General features: G+C 36.6%; 1 protein-coding gene across 1 annotated transcript in view; it reads right to left on the minus strand.

Moving 5' to 3' along the window:
- Window positions 1–25,436, minus strand: part of ca (RCC1 and BTB domain containing protein claret) — a 65,536-nt gene extending 40,100 nt beyond the window's left edge. Inside the window, exons 1-11 of the mRNA XM_083124992.1 lie at window positions 25,263–25,436; window positions 22,720–22,919; window positions 20,986–21,125; window positions 17,620–17,927; window positions 14,449–14,707; window positions 12,300–12,487; window positions 10,399–10,566; window positions 8,335–8,678; window positions 5,815–5,992; window positions 2,759–2,964; window positions 897–1,108 (exon numbers count right to left, since the gene is read on the minus strand). Of these exons, the coding sequence (XP_082981118.1) occupies window positions 897–1,108; window positions 2,759–2,964; window positions 5,815–5,992; window positions 8,335–8,678; window positions 10,399–10,566; window positions 12,300–12,487; window positions 14,449–14,707; window positions 17,620–17,927; window positions 20,986–21,125; window positions 22,720–22,877 (2,161 nt within the window). The 5' untranslated portion in view covers window positions 22,878–22,919; window positions 25,263–25,436. The remainder of the gene's footprint in view (window positions 1–896; window positions 1,109–2,758; window positions 2,965–5,814; window positions 5,993–8,334; window positions 8,679–10,398; window positions 10,567–12,299; window positions 12,488–14,448; window positions 14,708–17,619; window positions 17,928–20,985; window positions 21,126–22,719; window positions 22,920–25,262) is intronic.
- Window positions 25,437–26,882: the final 1,446 nt, after the last annotated feature.

The raw sequence follows: 26,882 nt of genomic DNA on the forward strand, positions 1-26,882 counted from the left end.
TATAAATAACTTATGTGAGTAAGTAGGAATGTTTCAAAACGGCGTTTTGGAAGTCTGTACTACTTCCTTCATCAGCTAATAAAATAAAAAACTTTAGGTGCCAAACATGGTACCGTGTTGTTAAATCGTAAGTTGAGGATTTAGGTTGAGGATGGAAAAGGTAAAATACTTACGGTGACAGCATAAAAACTCCAATGGAAGTCTTCGCTAGTTAAAAATTCCCTATGTTAAAAACAAAAACCACAACTAAAACAAATAAAAATTGAAGACCTATTAGAGTCCCCTAGTGACTTCCGTCAGCGTTGGGTAGAACACATGGACTGTGAGTGCTCCTATCCTGCATGGAAGTAAAATTTCACCTCCAGCGTTCCCCTCTTACGATCCTATATGTCACCATTTCAAGGTGAACTACCTCTCTTCTTCGACGGCCTTCACAACCTTCGGAGTGATATGTAAACCCATTTTAGTGTCTGTATTTACCGCTTTATCCCACTTTTTAAGAAAAGCGATCCACTCTTCCTCCAGATTAGCATCATCTCTATTAAGCTTATTCCTTTTTTCCTGTGCATATAAATGGAGCATCATAAACATTCCTGTTTAATTTATTCTCCTCTTTCCTAATTACTTTCCTTTTTATAATCCTATGTCCTATGTCCTGAACTTATGATTTAACAACGCGGTACCAAGTTTGGCACCTAAAGTTTTTTATTTTATTAGCTGATGAAGGTAGTAGTACAGATTTCCGAAACGTCGTTTTGAAACATTCCTACTCACTCACGTAAGTTATTTATATATTTTTATTTGAATTCTAACTTTGCATGTGGTAAAAACAAAGATAAAGAATGACTACACCATGATAGAAATAATTTCCTCCTAGATTTTTCAATACTACTTACTGTCCAGCGACGCTGCTACATTCTTTGGAACTGTAGAATGCTTGTTACCATCTGACTCTAACGTTTGAATCAATTTGATAAGCACTTCCAGGACTTCTTGGTAGAGGCCTCTTTGTGTGGCAAGGAACTGAAGAACCTCCCACAAACCAGTCTGACTAGCAACGTTAATCGTCAACACTTCATCATAATTCAGGTTCTCACACAGGAACTTCCTGGAAAAAAAAAGATGTTTTGATAAAAGAAGAAATGTTGAATGATTCATTCTTTCATAATAAAAAAAAAGGTAAAGGTAAAGTGCTCCCCTGTGCATAGCACCATGCCATGAAGGCGTATAGGGGGTGTGGGGGTAACGCCCCACACTTTCTTGATCAGGTCGTGAGTGGGGGTGATGTGATCAGCATCACACATGGTAGTCAGACGCGTTACCGACTGTGCCACCGTGGCCACATCTTTCATAATACCAGGGGCAAAAATTATCATTTGCATTATCTTGAAACTGCAAGATATAAAGTTTTCGAACCAGTTCTCAATAATAGTTAAGATGTGCACCAAAACATGTGTAATAATCTTCATTGTATTGAGATTTTTATGTGAAATACAGTTTAGTATATCTTAGAGGGATTATTTTGCCCTGATCTCACCTAGTTTTTACAGGCATTTGCGAGGCATGTTCAGAAAGTAGTATCCGTTTGGTAATAAAAAGAATAAAAGAAGTTATTTGAACAAAACCTTTTTACTCTGAAAGTACAAACCTAGAGCTATTTTTCTATAGGCATCCATGCCATTTAGGCACTTACCGTACCGGGAGACTATATACCATCGTAATACACTTCTGCTACCAGTTTATCGAGCCATTCAGCTACAGTTTGCTGAAGCTCTTCATACAGGGTGATCTTGGATGACATCTGCACATCCTTCTGCTGACACAGTATCCTTCCACCAATGGACTGGCAGCAGAAGTGTATGACGAGGGTATACAAAAAAGTGTCTCCAGGTACAAATGCCTCAATGCCATGGATACCTACGTAGAGAAATACCTCAAGATACGTACTTTCAGAGTAAAAATGTTTTGTTCAACTAAGTCTCTTCATTCTTTTTTTATTACAAAACAGTTACTGATTTCTGGAAATATCTCCTAGTATTAATGAAGAATAAATTGCTTTAAAATTAAGTATGACTTTTAGTTATCTAGACTGTAAGCTAAATTTGTCTGCAGAAAAAGTGAAGCCTACAGCCTAAATACATGTCCATTATGAAGTATACAACATTTTAGTGTCAATGGACCATATATAGAACTAAATTATAAATTAATGTGCACACAAATAACTATGGCACAGTGGAAAATATAGGGTGTAACATAAAAATGGGCTATTTCTAAATACAATGAAACTAATACTATGTTTTATTATTAACATTATTCATGTTTTGAAAATTACGCTCTGCAGGTAAATACCATTTCGTCTGACACTCGGATGATCTGCAATGAAAATCATCCATGGCAAGTTCCAACATCCGAGTACGAATGTTTCTGCTTCAATACATTTCCCGTAGGTTCAAAATTATGCACCCACATCCTGATTTCATTGGCTGATGGAATAAGATCATGTCTCTCAAGATAAAAATAACATCGATATTCTTGTCTCAGAGCCACCACTTTTATAGAATGCCCTTACAGCTACCAACACGTTGTGCATCACTCCAGGGATCCATCTCTGCAAATGGCGTACAGTGATGACGCAAATGACAAATCAATAAGTGTTGCCAACACATTACAGAAACAATCCCAACGAAAAAACAAAAACATTTTTATGGCACACCCTCAAACATATCTAAATTACAAAACACTGCATTTCTGTACTCACATGAACTGCTTAAAAAGTGTTATTTTGCCAACACTAATCCTAAGCACTTGCTCTACGTAACTCATCACTGCCAGATTTGAAAGGTGGATTTTTTCCGACGTTGAAAGATCCAGGCCTGAACTTGAAAACAGAACTTGTATGTAGCTTAGCAACTCGGCAGAATGTCCAGCTGCAGCAAATTTCAAGACACTCTTCAAATGACGACACTGAAAGGTAAATAGGCATAGCAAGAAAAGCCATTACGATACACAGGAGACTATTTCATTCACTTCTCACATAAAGTGCTCCCCTGTGCATAGCACCATGCCATGAAGGCGTATAGGGGGTGTGGGGGTAACGCCCCAAACTTTCTTGATACGGTCATGAGTGGGGGTGATGTGATCAGCATCATGCCCCTGACCACCTTTACCCCCCAGGGTTTCCCCCAGGTACCCACGTTATTCGACGCTGGGTGGGCGCTTCCATCGTTAGAAAAGTTCCCAGATTTGAACCGGCCGGGGATCGAACCCGGGACCTTTAGCATGGTAGTCAGATGCGTTACTGACTGAGCCACCGCGGCCACATTCACTTCTCACATACGATAAACAATGATACAGTGTAATTTGTGAACAACAGTTTATTTGCCTATTGATTTCTGTGGTTCAACTCTTCTTCATCTTCTTGGTTCTCTTGTCATTCAGCCAAGTTTTTGTCATGGTTACTATTTGCACTGACTGACCTTAAGTGCCATCTGTAAAGTAGTGATTGCAAAACTTTATATAAAGTGGGATATCCTTGTTTTCGTTGTAGCACTGATATTTTCACAAGTGTATCAATCAGGGATGAGCCAATACTGATGCTGATGTATCAGTATTGGAAAGTAGAGGTAGGATTTCATTTACCAATACTTTCTGGCATTTAATTGTTCACAGGGTCTGCAAAAATGCTACACTTTCATGGAGTATAATTATCCTGCAAGTTAATCAAAATTCGGTTTCCATTGATTTTGTACCAATATTATGTAAGAAAAACTGTATTTTGTGATTACATAACAGGTATTTTAATATTCTATTGTGGTTCTTGAATACACTGAAGCAATACTCTGATATATTGATGCATAATATTGTAGTGGAATATTTACCAACTAATATTCTCAAACCTATATACAAATTTAAATGTTAAACGTTAAGAACATAGAGGTCGTAGTTTTTACAGCGATGGTTTTAAACAAACGAGGGAACATGGGGTAGTTAAGGTTTTAGAGATGTTATTTTCAGCATGACAAAAGTAAATTTGCTATGTGCATTTCTATTGTATATCATATGTACGTATATACATATATATTATCAAGAGATGCGAATGTACATTTGCATCTACAAAAGGTTATGTGAACCTTTAAGAAGAACATGGATTCTCAAGAGATTAAACATTAGTACTCAGGCAGTTCTTTGAAATGCAAAATGAATTCCTGTTCTGCCAGATTCAACTTCAGAAATACGAGATTTGGAAGCACTTCAGGAAGTAACCTACTTCTTCTCTTATCGCAAATCTGTTCAGCAACACTGAACACTCAATCACTGAATACTGATGCGGCAGGTATGCCCAAGTATTTTCTCAGCACTTGCTTCAGGTTTGAATATTCATTTTTGAATTTCCAATACAACAGCAAATCCTGGTTCAGAAATGTACTGTTTTATTTCAGATTTATAGTTAGGTTGATCCTCTGAATGAGTTTACAATAATTTTATTACAAAAACTCTACAATAATGTCGAATCATAACCAAATTTTCAATAAATCTTACAAAACTAGAATATAAAACTTATTAGAAGGTAAAAACTCTAGTATAATCTGTACCGGTTTAAATATCGGATTTTTGCCGATTCCGATACCGATGCCGATGTGTCAATTTCGGCCGATTTTCATTCATCTGTAATCGGCTTCAGCACATCCCTAATCTAAACTGTACAGTTTCCTTCTTTCTTGACGTTTGAGATTATTTGACGTGGCTATGACATATTCCTGGTAGCCGAGAAAAAGAACCTGAAGAAGGGAACAGTTGTTCCCGAAATGTCGTTTGAAATAATATATACTCGCTAGACGTAAGTACAAAAGTTTTGTATTTTTGATTAATTTATTGAAAATACGAATTAATCTTTATAAAAAGTGAGTAAGTCGCACACATCATAAATTATGAATATATATTTCAAATACATGATCATTATATATTTTTATATGCCTCTCTTTATTCACAAATCTTTTTCCATTTCCTTATGGACGAGTTCACTATGAATATAATTTGGTTTCCTTGATCAGCAAAGTAGAATAATACAAATACAAAATAGGATCTGCAAGGAGACTGGAGCTTGATAACACTCAGGCGATTTTACTATTTTCAATTTATGTAGGTGATTATTTGTTCTTATACATCCTGATGAACCATGTACTTTTGAAATTTTATAATGGTGAACTTCATATTAGTATTTTATTAGTACTGGCAAACATTTCATATTGGTCCATTTCTGGTTTTACATCTTGTGGTGGGAAATGAAGTGTGATGTTTGTGGCTCATTAATAATTTTATATTTAAAAAAATAAATATTGGATCAGGCGGCATGCATGTAATTTGTTTTTGACAAAAACACTAAATGTGAAATAACATGTAATGTTCATTTTCCATGTTTTTGAAAGGTGTAAGGTGCATTTTTTCTACCATGTTTTGTCATGACGTGAAATGAACTGCAAAATGTGAAATAAACTCTTAAACACAAAATCTGAATTATCCTGGGAGTTAAGAAAATCACACAAAAAAATATTAACTTTGCTGTAAATATTTGAGAAGCAAAAATGAACTCCTTTACACAGGAATAAAGTTAATACTCTTGTAACTATACAAAATGTGCTATCAGAAGGGAAATGTTTATTTTGTATAATAAATGTAGTCTTTAAATAAAATTTAGTATTATAACACCGAAATGTCATTTTATGTACAGCTGTCAATTCCAAAATGTCCCAATATCTTGATCTTATACTTACCATAAATATATGGCCGGCCCTATGAATCAGGAATGAAACTCACCCGTGACAACTTGTACAAAGAAATTGCCTGGGGAAATTCTTTGGCTGCCAGCTTCAAGTCTCCAGCTATCTCCAGCAGATGCTGTAAATTTAGTCCAAACACCACAGCCAATTTCTCAGCTTTGTCTATCTCGTGATTCCGTAATGCTAAATCCATGAATAGCTCTGATGGCGAATGCCTGAAAAAGTTTAACAATGTTAGTGAGAGCAATAAAAAGGAATTGAAAAATGTACAAGTAGTAATAATATTGAATGTTGAATTGTTGTTTTAAGTCCACTTTATGCACAGTAAGGCTAATCGGAATTGGACCTACAGTTTAAAGTGGGATCAGAACCACTTGTGCCTCCACCGGGTATCGAACCCGGGACCCCTTGAACACAAGGCAGCGACGCTACCACTGCACCATCAGGGAGGCCCTAGAAAAGACAGACCTACACCTACTGCATACATGGACGAAATCTGCTATCAGATTTCAGCTAACGAACAAAATGACTCGTTGTGTCCTGTCACTTCGTCTCTCATCGTGTTGCTTTGCTAGTCAAAGTAATCCCCATTGATATCCAGACACTGCTCTGAACATGTGGCCAAGTGTGAACCCCATGCTGAAACGAGAGTTGTCGCTGTGATATCAAGAACTCATCAACTGCATGACACACCTCTTGATATGCTGAAACTGCCTACTACACAGAAAGTCATACAGACACCAATATAGACTGGTATAAGTTAGAATTTATTTACAAGAATGCTATGCTACACTGGACTTTGTCGTTACATAACTCGTATTTTAACATTTTGTTTTAATATTTTTAAGCAAAACTCTGGAAAATTGATTTATATAAGTGAAGTGGAATACTTATGTACTAATATTAATCTAATTTGAACAACATTCAATTGTTACAATTTTCAAATACACTAAAACCTCGTTAATCCGGACTAATGAGGGAGATAAGTTGACCGGTTTAACGAAAGTCCAGATTAACTGAAATATCCTCAAAGAACAGTAGAAAGTGTATTAAAACTCCGTTTATAGCAACAAAACATGTTTATTATGGTGTATTTAAAGGGCACAGGCCTAAATACACAATACAGTACAGTATAAAGTCTGTGGGAAACAGAATTTCATCAGTGGTTACCTGCCTTTTCTTTGTGAAGTTCTCTTGTTGACTTCTAGCCACATTTAAAACCTTGTTGTTGTTTTTTTTGTTGTTTTTTTTGTTTTTTTTTTGTTTTTTTTTTGTTTTTTTTTTGGCCTGTCCGGATTAAGCAAAGTCCAGCTTATCGGGGTGTGGATTAACAAGGTTTCACTGTATCTGTATTTGTGAGAATTGTAAGAGCATTAGCATGGATACTGGTTCAAAGTGGTATGAGCTCAGCCCTAACTGATATGCCCACTGATAGGGTAACTTCGGTGAATAACGCCACCAATTGGTCATTTTGTTCTATAACTCATACATTTTTATTGTTAGGAACATGAAACTTACATGTATAGGAGAATGAACTTTCCTATATTGTGTAATAATAAAATATTGATTGCACTGTTATAATGAAAGCAATAATATACGAAATTCTGTGTTAATGCAAAATGGCATTATTTCCAGACCTGTCGGGTAATAACGCCATGTTCTTAATTACAAGTAAAACATTCACATTATCTTAATTACAAATAAAACATTCACATTTTCTTTACTAAACTGTACTATGAAAAATAATTAATGTAGTAAGTTATTAGAAAAAGCATGTCTTTTTTGTCTTTTTGCGATACCCAGTCCCTCAAAGTTCTGCGAGGAATTTGGAACAAATGTGCAGCACATGCTATCTTCATTCCTTGTTTGACGGCTGGCATAGATTGCCTAAAGTCATCTACTGACCATTTGGCCTGTATATTTCTACATTTTCTCGCCATCTGAAAGTGGAAATTAACCGAGAATAAATATCTGTACGCCTCAAAAGTAACTGAGCAAGGATAAACCTATTTTCAAAATCAACATTTCCTTAAATTTGAGTTTATATTGAGTGGCGTTATTCCCCGACACGATGATGGCGTTATTTCCCGAAACAACAGATTGCAGTTTAACCAACTGTTCTAAACTTACGACACCGACCATGAAAACCGTACACACATAATTCTCTTACGTAATAAACATATTGTGTACGTACAACATTGTTAACATTTAAAATCTAATCCTACAATAGAAAAACACTCATTTTGGTCGGCGCGATGAAAATGTGGACCCTTTTTCCTCGAAACGCAACTCAAACATCTACGCTGTTCAAAGTGTTTCTCTTAATTGAAGGCTCGACAATGGCAACCGTTCTTATCAGCAATGCTACCAGGCACCATTGTTTATCGCAAAACGGTGAGTCACCCCTTAACTTTACATGCGTCCATGCTTTCAGAGTTGAAACTTTGAAATGGCGTTGTTTCCCGCCTGGCGTTATTCACCGAAGTTACCCTATATCAATATAGAATACCGATTAATATGTCCGACACCTAATAAATATGGTATTAACATATTTTACCTTAATCTGACCTCATAGGCTGCCAAATTAGTGACTACTACACAAGTGTCTATAGGGGATGAGTTTATGTTCAGCTCTCTCAATTCCTTTTGCAGAAATTGCCTCTGTCGTTCTTTTCCATTGTTGTTGGTTTCGTGTGAATTGGCGTCACTTGTCATGTTGTACGAACTGTTCATATCCTGCCTGCCTTCTGACGAGATCACATGTTCCACAGTCCTTTTTCTCCATTCGCTACTCTTGGTCTCGCCATTGTAATAATTAGACCCACTTTTTTTGTACACAGCTAAGATCTTTTCATTGGATGAGAATTCAAATCTTTGTAAGATGGAATCTGGATTGTATACCTGCAACACAAAATTTAAAGTTAGCATATTCACCTGAACTTAAGGACAATGTAATAAAAATTAATCATTTTCTTAAATTAATAATATATGACCATTAGTTGAGTTGATCAGATCAGTTTTCATTTGCACTAATGAGAGTGGCTTATTCTTCATGTTACGATGTTTACCGCCAGTAAAACAACTTTCCATATACACTTAGTTTTAACATATGGGTAACTGCTTGCAAACTATTAAAACAAGCTTGTAAACCAAAATTTAAGTAAATTATTTAAAGAATTTAGACTGGTTTATGTACGCCACTGAACTTTCTCCATCGCACCCTTCTGACAACTTGGTTCCATCCCCGATTGTAAGCTGGGAGGGTGAGGGAGCTGAAGAGAAAGTGGGTGAGCGGCTATTTAAAAAAAAAACACTGCCTGCATGGTCAGTTCCACTGCACCAAACAGCATTGGCGAGAGAACACTGCTTGTTCCTTCCTGCTTTCTGTGCAACACTTGGCGGAGGCAGTGTTGCTACATGAAGGGAAATTTCCCTATCCAGGTCCAATTTTAGGTGAAAAGGGAAATTTTATGAAAAATACAGAAATTGCCAGAAAAATTCAAGTTGTTGGACTTTTGTTGTTGTTTTAATTGCATGCCTGCATTAGTCTTCTATTTCTATTATACATAATTAATCTACAGGGTGTCCAAAAATTATCTTTACAACTTTGCACATAAATTTACGAACACCCTATATTATGTACATTCATGGTATTTGCTGAATAATGTAATGTAAATATCAAAGTTTTAATTGATATAGCCATTGTTTGTTTCTTGTGCCCGATGACGTATATTATGACAAATTGGTCCCCCAAGAGAACGTGCAGTGCATTGCTTTATTCATCAAATCAACATCTGATACAAAAGCGCAGCGAGGGCCTCCCCCATGGTGCAGTGGTTGCGTCATTGCCTTGTAATCAAGGGGTCCTGGGTTCGATACCCGGTGGAGGCACAAGTGGTTCGGATCGCACTTTAAACTGTAGGTCCAGTCCCGATTAGCCTTACTGTGCATAAAGTGGACTTAAAACAGCAACTCAAACCAAACAAGCGCAGCGACATTTCCGGACTTTGCATGTGAAAACTCTGCTAATAGCACCAGTAATATCCTCTCCAACATCCAGAAATGTATCTGCATTTGACTCTCAGATGTTGTTTCAATGAATAAAGCGACGCACTGCACATTCTCTTGGGGGACCAATTTTTCATAATACACATCATAAGATACGTCACTGACACACCAGATACAAACAACGGTTATATCAATTAAAACTTTGATATTTACATTACATTATTCAGCAAATACCATGAACATACAAAACATAGGGTGTAATTTACGTGTAAAGTTGTAAAGATAATTTTTGGACCCCCTGTAGATTGGGTGTATAATAAATATATACAATAAATAAGAATTGTTGCAATAAACTAGGTCAAATTTTCAGAATACGCTGTTGATAATATATTATCTTCTCATACATCACATTGGTGAAGAAAAAGCAAACAATTAACGAAACATAGTTTGAAATGTATGGGAGACCTATGCAATCAGCACAGGGAACTTTACCTCACTTATTATTAGGAGACTATAGGTATTACTCTGTCTACAACCTTTATAATTTATGTTGTACGTTACACAGAGACAGTTTGATAAGCTTGCAAAGAATTTTAACAGATGTAAAACTTACCATATTGCCATCCAGTCTGCTTTCTGAGAGTTGGCAGGAGATAATGGTCAACACCTGACACGCTCCATTAGTCGTAAACAGAAAACGATCCGTGAGCAAAATATCTTTGGTATCTGGAGGAAGTTTATGAATAAACAATGGTACAACTTCCAAACCCATTCCATGTATCTGAAACAAAAACATTCAGAATATTATGTACTAACCATGCTACATCTACAAAGTGTCAATATCAGTAGAACTAGGATTTTACATTTTACCACAGAATAAACTGCACTGGGCCTTTGACCTGCACCAGGGAAATTGTTATCGAAAATTTCCATCCTTTTGCAAGCTTACCTACACCCTGAAATAACTTACGAACAAGATGGCTGATTGATTATTGAGGACAAAAACGTGATGTCATACTTCTTGTTGATCTGTTACTGTTGGTGATGTAATTTTTTTACTCTTGGTACACGTAAAATAAACATTTAAAATTCATTGTAGTTTAAGTTATTTTTTGAGTTTACAATACTGATACATATGTACTGGAAATTCATTCTTTTACAGGTTTCTTGTTTTTTTCGAAAATATATGCTTACAGCTACATCATATTTGCATTTTTGTAATTCAACATCGCTTTCTGCAACATTTGATTAATAATGACTAGGGCTAGGATTTTAATGCAAATGCATCTTTTTTTAGTAAAGCAGAAATGTTGCATAAGTAGATAGGAATGTGTTTTACACGTAAGTGAATAAATTGGGATGCCTTTGTTAGGGCATTTTTTGCATTTTTTTACCCTTCTTGGAGTAAAGGTAATTTTTTAAACTTTTTAAGTCATTTTTCGGCCTTTTAAAAGTCTTCTTATGCAATTTTCTACATTTTTATGAAAGAAGGGACATTTTACATGCAAATGTAACCCTTTGAAGGAGAAAGGTTCAGACTCTCGTCTCATTGCCTTCAGTGCAGTTCTGAATGAATGTGTTTCAAAAACAAAGAAATTCTGTGCATAGTTTTTGATACAGGCTGTTGTGTAACAATTCAGCTCAAACAATATGATTTTCCCCTATATCAGTAAATACATTGTCGCGGAACGGATTACTGTTCAAAATTCCTAATTGGTTGCCATGCCTTTGAAGGCCGGTATTGTAACGTTGCTGCACATGCATGTGTACTTAGAGAGCACGAGGATAGAACATATTCTTTTTAAGATTGTAGTGGACAGCAACAACAGTGCACATGCAGGTTCATTGAGTTCATTTCCTGCAGATGGTTTTCTTGTGTATTGCATTTTATCATTGACTTTCATGCTCTGTATCAGACATTTTGTCAGGGAAAGAATTTGCACTCCATGGAATTGAAAGTGACTTAAGAGCAAGTTATATTGTTCATTTTAAGTACGCTCCTCTTGTGTCAGTGGAAGTAGAGAGAAGTTTTTCCATGTACAAGGCTCTCTTGTCCGACAACCAACAATCATTCACTTTTGAAAATTTACATAGGATTTTCGTTCTGTACTGCAACTCGGTACTTAAAGCGTAAAATATGACAAAAAGTGAACTTGTTAATTTGTAATTTGAATTTCTCTTGGTAGTTTGTTCTACAAACCTTCAGAATTTTTAGGTCATTTTTCTAAGTTTATAGGGCATTTTCTTGCATATATTAGGTCATAAATGCATTTTTTAAAGGTCATTTTTTGGCAATTTTAAGGTCATCAAAATCCTAGCCCTAATCATGACTATGAGAACGAATGATGATTAGATGGAATTGATGAAGGGACACTCACAAATACCACCCAATCCAGGCAGGGACTCAAGCCCAGGAATTTCATTGGCAACTTTGAAAGTTGACTACTTAACATGCTGGACCACTGAGGGAGCTACAGCTACATTGTAATTAGCTAGATAACTGTCACTGCTTACCGTTAAAAGGTTGGAGGGAGCATAGTAACCAGAAAAAAGATACCGCCCTCTAGCATACTGTGGTGTCAAAAAGGTATCTCCAATGTGACTACTTAAACGCTCTGGGTGCTGACTATGACTCTGTTCTTCGCTACTCGTTTCACTAGATGATTTCTTGTGCATGTCATGATCTTCTCCAATGCTAACGTCTAAAGAAAATAACAAGCATTAATAATAACATAATAATAATAATAATTTACTTCTGTACATATGTTATGCAGTGGAACCTCACTTTTACATATCTGGATTTGACATTTTCCCATGTTATACAGGGTGATCCATAAAGAACACAAAATTTAACTGCTAACTGCAATTTACAGATACAACATTGTAAGGCAGTCTTGGAAGTTTGACAGAGTATATTTCAATCATGTTTTGAAGATCACATCATGCAGGTGGATGCACTTCTGCAGACAACAAGTAGTGTCCCTCGTCAGACAACATGAAGCTGTCAAGAATCCTTAGATCTGCCAACATTTGCAGAAACGTGTCACAGAACTTCACACGTGCCAATTTGTTAGCAGGGGTCATTGCTTGCACTACTTGCATCTTGTACTAGTTCGTGTAGGTTCATGAGCTAAATTCAACTGATGCTACCGCAGCTCATGTGCAATCCCTACGATCTGCGGCATAGTGATTATTATAGACCCATCTGGATAGATGCCCACACACAGTCAATGTTTAACTGTGCCTTGATAGTTTGGGGTCATCTAGGAGATCTCATATCATGTACCTACCCCTCCTTGTGCCACTTCGCTATCCAGCACCTTATGGTATGGCTGTCTGGGACGTTTCTGTGGTAGACCACTTGGCGGAAAGCTTGTTGAGTTGCTGCTACAGACTTGGTTTTAATGAACAACTCCCACTGCAAGAACACAAGTTTTGTACATTCCACCTCCCCATAGCAATTGAACATTCCAACACTGGTGTGTACATATGTCACAGACTACCGTGTGCCTGCTCACCACTCAATTGCAGTAACATAGAAACTGGGTGGTCTTTATGGATCACCCTGTACATTCCATCTCTATGGTCTCAATACTCATGTTGTGTGTTATAAAATTTCCCCATATTTCAAATTTTCTCCCATCTAAGTTTTCTCACCCGCATTCCCCGAAAAATGTAAAATAAAAGTTCCACTATACAGGATGTAACAAAAATATGTAGAAAATACTTCAGGGATTGCTCATGCTCAATTTCCGAGTAATAAGACCTCCAAGTAACAGGTGGTTATAATTAAGGTTCCCTTACAGAGGGAAGAATGGATTGCAGTGTGCCCGCATTAAATGCTAAATCAGCAAACACCAGCCAACTCCCCGGTGACGAGAGGTCGCTGGGACAGTCAGAAGTTAGTGGGCAACAGAGTCGGAAGCAAGTAGTAGCCTTAGTGTGTGCGCCGTAGAGCGGGCCCGTGCAGAGCTTTAGGCTGTGCCCAATGTAGATGCCCTCCACGAGCCAGCACCGTGAGAACATCAACAGGTGACAACTGGTTCTTCTATTATCAGTGTTTAATTACCTTTTGATCCAGCTCAGGCATGAACTTTCCCGTTGTTAAGTGAATTCTAAATAAATATTGGTAAGGGGTATTGGTAGTAAAGGTCAAGAGCGTTAATTATTCCGGTTCCTCACTTATAAATACAACCTCTCGCAGTCAAGCAGTTTAAGCCAGCAAACGGCCTAAAACATAACATTCTTCCCCCCTTACCAACAGTCTATGGAGACCATCAGGTGGAAATTTGGCACTGAAATATGATGTACAGTTATTTGGTTTGGTTTATTTTACTTTGCTTTTCTAACACTTTTGGCTAATTGCGAAGATGAGGATGAATGATGATATGGTGAAATTGATGAAGGGACACTAACAAAGAAGCCATTCTCAGGCCAGGATTCAAACTGGAACCCCTGGCATCATAGCATGCTGTGCTAACCAATCCACCGTTGAGGGAGAAGAAGAGGTTAAGCATATACACACACACACAGAGGGACGAGCATATGGAGACGATTAACAGAAACAAATTAAAAACAATATCAAAAATCCAAAAATATGCCTTGAATGATGGAACCCAACCCCTAACAGAGAAGGGAACGGAGAAAAAGAAGAGTCTGTTACCTCTTCTACTCAGTGATGCACCTCTTCTAGTTTCAGACAACTTCTGCCTCAAATTCGCCAGCTTCTCAACGGACAGTTGCTTCAGTCCCTGCAGCCTTGTCCTCGCAGGCAGAGGCATTAAGCAGGACCCTTGGTGGACGTCTGCTTCCACTGATTGGCTCCTCGTCCCCTCCTGCGACCCTGTCTCCAGGGGCCAGCAGTAGCCTGACGTGCGTTGTTCAAGCACAAGCTTGTACTGGTCATGACCAGTGCTTGTAATCTGAAAACAAAAGAACAATTCAATTAAACAATAGCATTTGAATAGTTTTATTTAATAATAATTTAAAGAATTAAGAAAGATTACCAAATTAAACTGTCAAATAGATTTGATGTTTTGCAGGATTTAAATGATGATGAAAATATAAATGAAACAGGACGTAAATAAGAATTGGGAACACATATGTAGTGCAACAGAATCAGCAGCTAAAGAAAGTATAGGATACCATAAACAAAGAAAAAGTAAGCCATGGTTTGATAACGAATGTCATAATCTAATAGAAATAAGAAATCAGGCTAGACTTAGGTGGTTGAATAACTCTGATGAAACAAATCTAAGCAATTATAATAGAATAAAGCGAGGAGTTAACCACACGTTTAGAAGTAAAAAGAGAGATTACTTGAAAAGTAAAATTAACGAAATTGAAACCAACAGCAAAAACAAAAATATCCGAGATTTATATAAAGGTGTAAATGAATTTAGAAAGGGGTGGCAACCCAAAGTAAACTTGATAAAAGATAAAGACGGTGATTTTTTGGCCGATCCAAGTGATATTTTAAATAGATGGAAGAACTACTTTAATGACCTCTTAAATGTTCATGTAGGAGACAAAACAGAAGTAAATGAAGATCACACAGCAGAACCTTTAGTTCCAGAACCTAACTTGACTGAAGTTAAAGATGCTATTAAAAGGCTAAAGAATAACAAAACACCTGGCATTGATATAATACCAGCTGAGTTAATTAAATATGGTGGAAATTCGTTAATATGTCAAATTAATATGGAATAAAGAAGAAATCCCTCAACAGTGGAAAGAATACATAATTGTTCCTGTGTTTAAAAAAGGTGATAAAATGAACTGCAATCATTACTGTGGAATTTCCCTACTCTCAACAACATATAAAATATTATCTAACATTCTTTTAACAAGACTAACCCCATATGCTAATGAAATTATAGGTGATTATCAATGTGGATTTAAATGTAACAGATCAATTTTTTCACATCAGACAGACACTTGAGAAAAAGTGGGAATATAATCAAAATGTCCATCAGCTATTCATTGATTTTAAAAAAGCATATGATTCAGTCAAAAGAGATAAATTATATAATATATTAGTAGAGTTTGGAATACCTAAGAAGCTTGTTAATATGATAAAAAGTATGCACCAGCGAAACAGAAAGTAAAATTCGTGTGGATATTAATTAATATCTGACAAATTTACAATTCATGATGGGTTAAAACAAGGAGATGCATTATATCCATTACTCTTTAATTTTGCCTTAGAATACGCAGTTATGAAGGTAAAAGAAACTAACGGAAGACTAAAATTAAATGGTGTGACTCAACTGTTAGCATATGCAGATGATGTAGACTTATTAGGGGATGATATAAATACAATTAAGAATAATGCTAAAATATTTTTCAAAGCAGCTAAAGAGATAGGTTTGGAAGTTAACAAAGAGAAACCTAAATATATGCTTACAGGTCGAAACCAAGTGTAAGGTAATAATCAAAATCTAATGATTGATAACAACTCGTTTGAACCAGTTTCCAAATTCAAATACTTAGGAGAATATTAACGAGGAAATAAAAAGTAGGCTTAATTCAGGAAATGCATGTTACTTCTCTCTTCATAAACTTTTGTCTTCTCGTTTAATATCTAAGAAACTAAAAGTTAAAATATACAAAACAGTAATTTTGCCTGTATTATTATATGGATGCGAAACTTGGTCCCTTACATTGAAAGAGGTACATAAATTGAGAGTATTTAAAAATAAGATCCTTAGGAAAATATTTGGACCTAAATGAGATGAGACAGGTGAGTGGAGAAGGTTACATAACTTAGAACTACATAATTTGTATTCATGTTCAGATATTATTAGAATGATTAAATCAAGAAGATTTAGGTGGGCAGGCCATGTGGCATGAATGGGAGAGGAAAGAAGGGTTTACAGGATTCTTGTTGGAAAACCTGATGGTAAGAGACCTGTAGGAAGGCCAAGACGAAGATGGAGGGATAACGTTGAGATGGACCTAAAGGAAATCGGTAGGGATGGGAAAGAGTATATATATCTTGCTGAGGATAGGGACAGATGGATGGCCTGTGTTGCTGAAGCCATGAACCTTCGGGTTTAAGAAGGCTAGAGTTAGTTAGTTTATTTGAATAGTCTTACAAACTAATAAACTATTAGACTTACACGAAAAGGGTATTAAGTTACTGAAAATTTGTGGATGAACCTACAAAATCCTTTGAAACGGTCTAATGCTAAACACAGACCAATGATAGGCCCACCAGCTGTGGTAAATAATTTCAAAGACAACTACAAACTGACAACAAAAGAATTGCAACATATGTTATGATAAGGGGAATGTCAAAACTTGTCAAGCAATTTTTTTGTGAAAAAAATATATACAAGTGAATACTAGAAAACCAGCCTAAAATCAAGAAATATAACTATGGGCAAAATTAGTCATATGCTGTGCCATAAAATTTATTAGACAGTATAACACAGAGGTTTATATTGTTATTCGAGTATTTTTTAGTAAAAAAATATATTGTAGGGCATATTTATGAAAATTTTGACCCAATTATTAGAACATAAAAATTCTAGCATTTATTATTAATATTAATGAAGGATAGATTCATTGTAAAATAATACTTTTAAAATGGCTTTTATTCTTGTGGAGATGTTTAGTACTGGTCCTCCAGAACTTTCCCAAGCTTGCATGACCAGGAAAACTGAAACGAAATGTTGATACAAGAATAAAACCACTCTAAAAGTAAGATATATATTGTACCATTTAGTAACATACAAAGTGGTTATGCATCAATTTTAAGAGGAACATTGATTCATAGATTACTTACAATAATAAATCATATTCAATTACTTCAAAAGTAAGTCACACTAACCAGAAGAAATATTGAATCCAAGCAGTTGTCCTGACACAGCTGCAGGTGGCTGATCCCTGCCTTAATGCCTGTATTTCCCACCTCCAAGCCTGTCGAGAGGTTAACAAAGGTTATTTCACCTGTGTCGCTTCCAACAATGGCCAGGCACTGGCAGTCCAAGGTCTGCCACCAGACGACACTGCTCGGAAGGGATCTCTTTGCAGGTGGGGGAAACACAGTGATGTCGTCGATAGGCCATTTATGGTCTGTAGCGACCATTGTGTCCACAATGAACAGTGCAGGAACTAAGAAGATCGTTGCATCTAGACCTAAAATGAATAATTTATGTAGGTGGAACATGGGGGAAAAAAAACAAGCATGAAATTAAACAATGTAATGCTCTTACCTTAATGATTGGCACACACAGGATATCACAGAACTCACACCTGGGTCTCTGGCATACCGTGCCATTTCTCTACTGTTAACCGAGACAGCCCGGATTTCACCCGATTCTTTGCTGAGATTTCTACATAGTACATCTCTAGTATGTGCCACACAATAAGGTAATTTACAACTCTATGTTGGGAGAAACTAGATACAGTCAACGTCAACAGTGTCTCAAAGGCGACAAATTCTGTTCTGCACTGACAGAAATAGTTCCACCCAGGTAAAAACAGCAAGAGCAAAAAACTCAGTTGAAACCAGGGCTGGGTTGGTACCTCAGTTGGTAGAACAATGGCATGGTACAGTGCGTCCATTTCGATCTTCAGCCGAGAGATCGGGAGAAGCGTGGCGGACGGCGCTGGCGGAGATGCCGACATTTGCGGCCTGTAATGCTCGCTTATTTTTATGAACATATTCAGACATTCATATAAATATTGCAAAACGAGCACTAACCTGTGTTATAATTTATCATCTGTAATTCATCCAAGTTCTGCCCTTATATACACAAAAAAAAATACGCTTTAGAAATGATGTTAAGAGCCACAGATAATAAAACATTTTAATCATAGTTTTGACCAGTAATGTCCTGCTTAAGTTTATATCCTTGAAAGAGTTTTGTGCCGATGGGGATCGTTTGGAGGTTTCGAATGTGCAACACTGTATCAAGATTACGCAGTAGACGAAACCATTAAAAGTCAATGGTGTTCGTGAGCTTCCTTGCAATCCGAAATCTCCCAGCTCGAGTTTTTTGTTCCTTCGCGACAAAGCTGTGAATATAGTGGCGAGCAAATGTAAACCAAGAGTGTGTTAATTTCGTACTGTGCGCAAGAGTGTTATTATTGGTTACTTGCCGTTACTTGTTTGTGTTATTGCAGTGTGTATGTGTGTTGTGTCAGTGAAAGGATTGGAATACCAGCCGCAAGGTTCACGTTACGAGGGGGCTGATAAGTTCTCGGCCCGACCCAGAAGGACTTTAGCTACAGGCACGAAAGTTTCAGGCTATTCAACGTATTCTCCCCGAAAGTCTACACACTTGGCACTTGGTGGATATCAGTTTGAACAACTCTTATAACACAGGTTAGTGCTCGTTTTGCAATATTTATATAAATGTCTGCATATGTCCATAAAAATAAGCGGGCATTACAGGCCACAAATGTCGGCATCTTCGTCAGCGCCGCCCGCCACGCTTCTCCCGATCTCTTGGCTGAAGATCGAAATGGACGCACGGTATTTCACAGACTTAGTTTCGAGTCCTGGTCAAGCCTGCATTTTTCTCTGAAATTTCTATGAAGTAAAGGGAAATAGAAAAGTGAAAACTATTCATCTGATTGTCGCATGTACCTCAACAAACCACCTTCCATGTTCACAAGACATTCTAACATTTGGTGTGTGCAACATAGTACTAGATATCTTCGGAATAGCTCACAAATGTTACAAATCTGACTGGTTGTCAGTGAAGGATGGTCTATATTTGAATTCATAACAACTTTGAAAAATTGTTGGTGATGAAATAGCACATTACCTCACTGTCATCAGGTCATCCAATCCATATATTCCATCTTGTGAACTAGAGGTTTTGAATTCTTTGACACTACTTTATACGCAGATTGAAAATAAATATTTACAAAATTATGTTCATTACAATTATCCCTAACTAGACTTGATGCAACAGCCCCATGAGGCCACAGCCTGCCAAGTGTTTTTTTCAGTGGACACATCCAGTCCCATTGCCAGGGTTTTCTAGCGTATGAGACTGGAGTCCACTGGAGTTCAAGTAGCTTCCCAATTGTCCTAATATCAAAATTTTTGAGCTGTCATACCGGGAATCAAATTTTTCCAGCCTTGTCCCTGCATAAAACAACTCTGGGGGTCACCTAGCCTCAAATAAATGGGCACCTGGGAGCAACCCTGGGGGGTAAAGGCAGCCAGAGCATGGTGCTGATCACATCACCTTTAAAAATGGCCACATACGAGGGTGCGAAATCATGTAAGACTGGTGGGGGAGAAAGATCTTAATCTACAAAACCCCCCTTACCCACAAACATACATATCAATTATACGATATAGGTACATATTTATAATGTTATTAAAAGTAAAAATAAATTACTAAATTAAAAATATATTATTATTATTAATTACACAAAAATAAATACATTTGTTACTTTTAAATATATCAGATATTATAAAGTAGCAAACCACGTCCTTTACTAACTGGTTAAAGATGTTAATAAATTATGAAATAGTTGAAGTGGTTTTATTATATGTAAGTTTTTATTAAGTTCTTGCTTTATGTTAATATAAATCAATTAGATTTCATAGTTATTATTGTTTTGCATTCTTGTTTTAATTGTGCGTATTGATGTAGATTTGTTGATAATCTCTTGAGAGAGAAAAAGGATTGAATACTCACAGCTACACTAATTTGTGTATGTTTTCGATTTTATTCTTAGTACAGTATATTTGAAATTAAAAGTAATTGTTTATCTTTTGCTTGTGGTAACAAAAACTCTCCCTCCAAAATTTTTTGGTGGGGGGATTTTTGAGGCCAAGATTGTTGGTGGGGGGAAATCCCCCATCCCCCACAAATGTACCCGAGTTCTCTTTCCTATTTGGAATTATACCATACCAGAGTTTTACTTTACGGCATTCATAATCTCTCATAAGATAATTATTTCATCACAAAATCCACTTCTTCCTACAATGTTGTTGCCAAAATAATAAAAATTATGCTTTTTGTATAATTTCAAGGATATTTAGACTCAACAAAAGTGTTGCATGGCATTTTTGGGGACCACGTGAGATTCCCAAACTTCAGAAAAGTATCGGTGAATAAATCTGGACTGATACTTCCCGACACCAATACCGATAGTTCTGGTCAATACGAATACATCGGTACAGCCCTACACAGAAATAATACAAAATATCAATGCACGTAACACTCACCAGTCAGCAGAAGCCATGTTCCAGATGGGTCAAAGCATAGGGCCACGATCTGCTTCTCAGCATTAAGAAACCACGGGACCTGCTTCACAACTGGGAACTGCTTCTCACCCACTGAGTAATGCAGGAGCAGGTCGCCATTTCTATTCATAAAAAATAAATTTATTGTTTCACATCTGTGTAGCCATAATCATTTGTAGAAATAACAAAAACAGTACTTAATACTGACATTTTCGCAAGCCTGTTTTTTCAAAATTTATATTAATAATAAAATTTCCCATCAATGGAAAAATTTCTGAAATCGCAAGAATTTCACCTAGAAAGGAAAATAAAGAAATTTTAAATTTGACTGTGAATTTTTTTACACCTGGCAACACTACTTACATTATGCAGTCGAGTAATAGTTCTATCTTACTCCAATATAGGAAGAGAGCTTGGGGAAAGTCAACCAGGGTAGCAGTTGTCTCCCCGATGGTGCAGTGGTGCGTCGTTGCCTTGTAATCAAAGGGTCACAGGTTCGATACCCAGTGGAGACGCATAGTGATTCAGATCCCACTTTAAACTGTAGGTCCAGTCCGAATTAGACTTACTGTGCATAAAGTGGGCTAAAAGCACAAACTCAATCAATCAATCAACCAGGGTAGCCAGTTGCAACCAAGATTCAGAAGTGCCACTTCAGGATAAAATTATAGTCTATGATCTTTCAGTGCAGTGATTGAAGGCCAGAAATTTTGGCAGGAGGAGGGTTGTATGGTCGGTACTTGCAAACATGTTGTCAGCATCTCCTTGCCAGCATTTCGTTTGCATGCATATTTATTTACACACTTAGGTAAAAACAATTGCACATACATTTTTTTTACTTCAATAAGATTTCAATAAAAAAATTCACAGGCTGTGCTGTAAATTTTTTGACTTTATCTGTGATCTTATGTGCAACTTTTTATGTTTTATATGTGAATGTTCGAGATTCTGGGTTTGATCCTTGGTGGAAGCACATTATAAAGTGGTTTGGATTCTACTTCAAATTGTGCTGGCCCCCGTGGCAGAGTGGTTAGCACATCGTGCTACGATGCCAGGGGTCCCGGGTTCGAATCAAAGCCTGGGCATGGATTCTTGTGAGTGTCCATTCATCATCATCACCATCTTCGCAAATTAGCCAAAAGTGGCACAAAAGGCGAAGTAAAATAAAGCAAATCAATCAATAAATCAATCTACTTCAAATTGTAAATCCAATCTTGATTTGCCTATCTTAGCATAAAGTGCACTTAAAACAAACTTAAACAAATATTTTTTCACTGTGAAGTCATCATGTATCTGCATATTCCAGTAGAAAAAAAATGTGACAAATCATGAAAACAAAAAAGTTGCTTAGGGACCAATTATTAAAATACAAATAAATTACATATCAAGATAAAACTACTGGCTTTTACTGACCATTTTTTCTACCCCTATGATAAGAGTACCAAACCCAACCCTCCTAACCTACTCATGTACGCATATAAGGGTAAGATGGAAAAAAATCATTCTGCACAAATAAATACAGTCAGAAATTAAAAACCTGTTCAGCCCTTGCTCAGAGAGATGAATGAGATTAGATCCCTGTAGTGATCCAAGGGGGGTGAAATCAATGCACACCACTGTGCACATACACAACATAATTGCCCACCCTTAAAAAAAAAAAGTAACCCACCAATTTCCAGACTCCTCACTATGACACTGCCTGCAGTGTTTACATACCTGAGGACAACAGCCAGCAACTGCCTGCATCCCACTTCACTCACAGCACATAGTTTTATGTCTCCAGCAGAAAGGAAACACAGCAGATCAAACAAATTCTTCTCCCTGTCAGTCTCTTTGTCTTCATGATCGCAATCGTCTGAGATTTCAGATACCATACTTGAAATGAACTGCAATTAATCCATATGGAATAGCATATTCTGAAAAAGAAAATGAAATGCTAAAAATTACAAACACACACACAGATAATACAATAATACATTGAAAAATCAGTGAATATTATGGTCTGAGCAGAATTATTTGAGATAATCTGCAAGTAAGGGGTGGACATATGCATGTCATTTCCCCCCCTCAGGAAAAATTCATATGCTTCAACAAATTAATTAATTTCATGATCTGGAACTCTAGAAAAGTCTTATCCTGAAAATGTTGGAAGTAACGATGCAATCATTCATACCTAGTTTGTCTCCTTTACTATTCCTGTGCCCAAATTTAAAAATAACCTACATTGTTTGGTCACGGCTCAAGGACATCCCAAACACTCAGTGGTACAGGAGTGTGTTCACCCAAGGTGACTTCAATCTTGTGCGGTGGAGGCACGTAGTGGTTCAGATCCACTTTAAACTGTAGGTCCAGTCCCGATTAGCCTTACTGTGTATAAAGTGGACTTAAAACACCAAATCAATCAATCAATCAAACTTGAATCGTGCATGGTATATATCAACCAGATTTTTTGATCTGTTGACAACCCCAGTGCATAGAAGTCCCATTATTTGAGATAAAATATAGAAGACACAAACAACTAGTACCCATTTTCTGCTTCAAAAAAGTTTATTTTCAATCCTCACACAAATAATAGATATGCAACAATTTTTCATGCATGAATTTTGCAAGTTGAAGAAGGATGAGGAATCCATGTAGAATACTGGAAATGAGTTTGAAAGTAAGTTTAAAGTTCAGAAAAACTAATTCAATAGTTTCTTTGTACACTCTTCTATACTACGAATCAGACAGATTACTCAATACTTTATTGATATAGGCATATCCATGTCCAGTAAAATTGCACATAATTTTATCCAGTTGGTTTTTCAATACATCAGTGTATAATCCTGTCATTTCATTTCGGTAACAGTCTGATATAGTAAAAAAAAAAAAAAATCTTCAAATTTACAGGAGAAAAGATGGGAATTTAGTTCCTGTGGACTTTTGGAAGCTGGGAATAGTGTTTTTTCCATTCGTGCAACTTATTCGGCCGGTAAATAATGTCATTTCGACATTAATGTATCTCCTTTGCACAATAGGTCATGCCACCATTACCGTCGACTACGTGAATCAAATGTTCCATGCATTCGATTATGTAACCCCCTGTCAGTGTAGCAACCACACGGTAGTTTTACAAGATGACGTGTGAGTGTCTCTTTTTCCAATTTAATTTTCTGTTTGCCTAACCTAACTGAACCTAACCTAACCTTCCGTGAATGGTTTGTGGTTCAATTTTCGCTTAAAAACCTTTTGTAAATAGTTTGTGTGGCATTTTTCGGTTCATAAGTTTGGAAACACTGCATATCAGCTGACGACTCTGCATATCAGCTGACGATAGACAACGTGAGTCAAGATTTGCCCGCCATATTGTGTGTAACGAAAGCAAATTAGCAACGACCAATAAATACTTATAATGTGAAAAATTACGCTTTCTTCAATGAAAAAAACATAATCCCAAGTTGAAAAATGTTCCGTTATGCATATAAGGTAAGAACAAATGTAAATAATTCGGAAATAAACGAGTGAAATGTGTTTTCACTATATCAGACTGTTACCTTCATTTCTTTTATTGATATAGAGGTATAATTAATGTAACCTGGTAAATATCTGAACATTTATCTACTTTTCTAAAAGAGAAAACCTATCCGAGTTGAAATCAAAGTTTTTGTTTTAAGGTCGCCTTGTACTCAGATTGGCTAATCAGGACTGGACCTACAGTTTTAAGTGGGCTCTGGCCCATTATGCACTGTGCCTCCACCGGGACCGAACCCGAGACCCCTTGATTACCTGCCCCATTAAGCAGTCACCTATTTATATAGATTAACGAATGAGGTGAATGAATCATTAAAGTTCTTCACAGAACGTTTCTATTTAAAAATATTGGATCGGTAGTAATCGATATCAATTAAAATTTCATGTCAGCCAACCCCTACATATATTAATGGGCTAGAATGTACATGACCGAGTTCAAACCTTAACACTGACTGTACAAAACTCATCATCCGTAAACGTACATATATTACTTGTCAATGATACAAAGAGAGAGAAGCGGGAAAAGAATTCATAAGTGATTAGTTACGCAGGCACCTTTGTACAAACAGATCACATTTGTTTAACGTGATACATTGAGCCTAACGCAATACATTGGCTTCATAGAAGGACCTACAGGAACTTTCAGCGGTATATCCATTTACATTTACAGTGTACCAAATATATATATATATATATATATATATATATATTGTTATAATTAACTAAAAGTAAAAAAAATCTATACATACGCAATAGATAAATACTCCAAGTCGAGTAGAGGGTTACGAAAACTTAATATACTTGATCATTATGTATTACAAATGCAGTCACAGCGGTTATATTTAATGCAATGTGTATAAATTTCTTCGCATTTTTCTCAGGATTTTCGCTTGTGTCCCTTTCTGTCTTCGGTGTTCGTCTGCTCCTTCTGTTGGGCTGGGTTCTACTAAATGTCAAATGTGGAATATTATAACCAATAAATGGCCTATAGAAAGAAACAAAAATGCATCGTTCTGTAATGAGATAGCGCATTAAGTAAAAAATATATATATCAACAAATAAATCACAATTTATAATTTGTTTAAATGAAAGTGTATAAATGCGTTATATTCCTGATAATTACGCAGTATAGGACATATTGGCAAAATTATGTGCATCACCTGAAACATAATCGGACATCATTCATAAGCAATTCTACATCCACCCACTTTTGCCATTTCTTATGTTTAAACAATAGATCTATTCTATGTTTAAACTTCTGTTTGCTTTTGATACAACAGACAAGACACTATTTGAGATGGTGTGGTTCTCATGGTTTGCTTATGGGGAGGGGAAGGAATAAAAAAAGGTAACATCATCTTAGCAGACGAATTACGTGGCAGCAGCAAATTTGACGCTTATTCTTACTGCTGACACGTTCTTTTTCTGCTGGAACCTCAAAAAAGATGCGAGTGGCAGTAGACTCGGTCTTTGTTTTATCGTGATTTCATCATGCTATGTATGCAATTACGTCTGTAACACATACTGTGAAGTTGTAGCGATTACTTTCACAAAAATGTTTTAAGATTAGTCCCTCAGCATTCTTCTAATAATAACTAATAATAAACCTAAATGCTCTCGTAGTTAGGTTAAGTTCTGTTAGCATTAAAATAATATCGCTAAATGTTTTCTAAAGATAAAGGTTCTAAATTACCTGTACATTCATTCCCACTTATCATAAACTTGCATTTCTCTAGTCTTAATTTGTTCTTAAGATTTGTAACATCATCTTAGCAGACGAATTACGTGGCAGCAGCAAATTTGAAGCTTATTCTTATTGCTGACACGTGCGTGGCAGCAGACTCGGCCATAAAAAAATCTCCACCAAAATTTATTTACAAAAAAATTGAAGAACAAACGAGATTTCCAAAGTTGCGAGAGCAGACGTGCGCTCAAAATGGGATTCTCCATGTTCATATGTCACGAATCTGCTGTTTAAGTGTTCGTTTTGAGTTCGCCTTGTGCTTCGGTGTGGGCAGGGCCGGCTCTACCGTACGTGCAAAACACGTGCATTTGCACGGGGCGGCAATAAAGCAGAAACGGATAAGAAAAGCAAAGAGTAACTGCGAAAGAAAGCGGTGCCGAAAGTTTATATTAGTTGTCTTCTTACAAAAGCAGCTATTATTTTTTGTATGTGAAAATGGTAAGCAACGTATACTGTGCGTGTGCGGTGCCAAGTTACAAAGCTATCTATTGCATAGAAAAGTTTGTCTATTGTTTGATCGCGGGCCAGTCCTCCGCCCCCGCCCCCTGTTATCGAGGTTTGAGTTAAACTGACGTGTCGCATTCGGTAGTCGGAAATAGAGCTGCATTGTTCTTTGACGTGTTGA

This window comes from Lepisma saccharinum, chromosome 7 (assembly GCF_977018435.1).
Source record: "Lepisma saccharinum chromosome 7, izLepSacc3.1, whole genome shotgun sequence".
Taxonomy (NCBI): Eukaryota; Metazoa; Arthropoda; class Insecta; order Zygentoma; family Lepismatidae; genus Lepisma; species Lepisma saccharinum.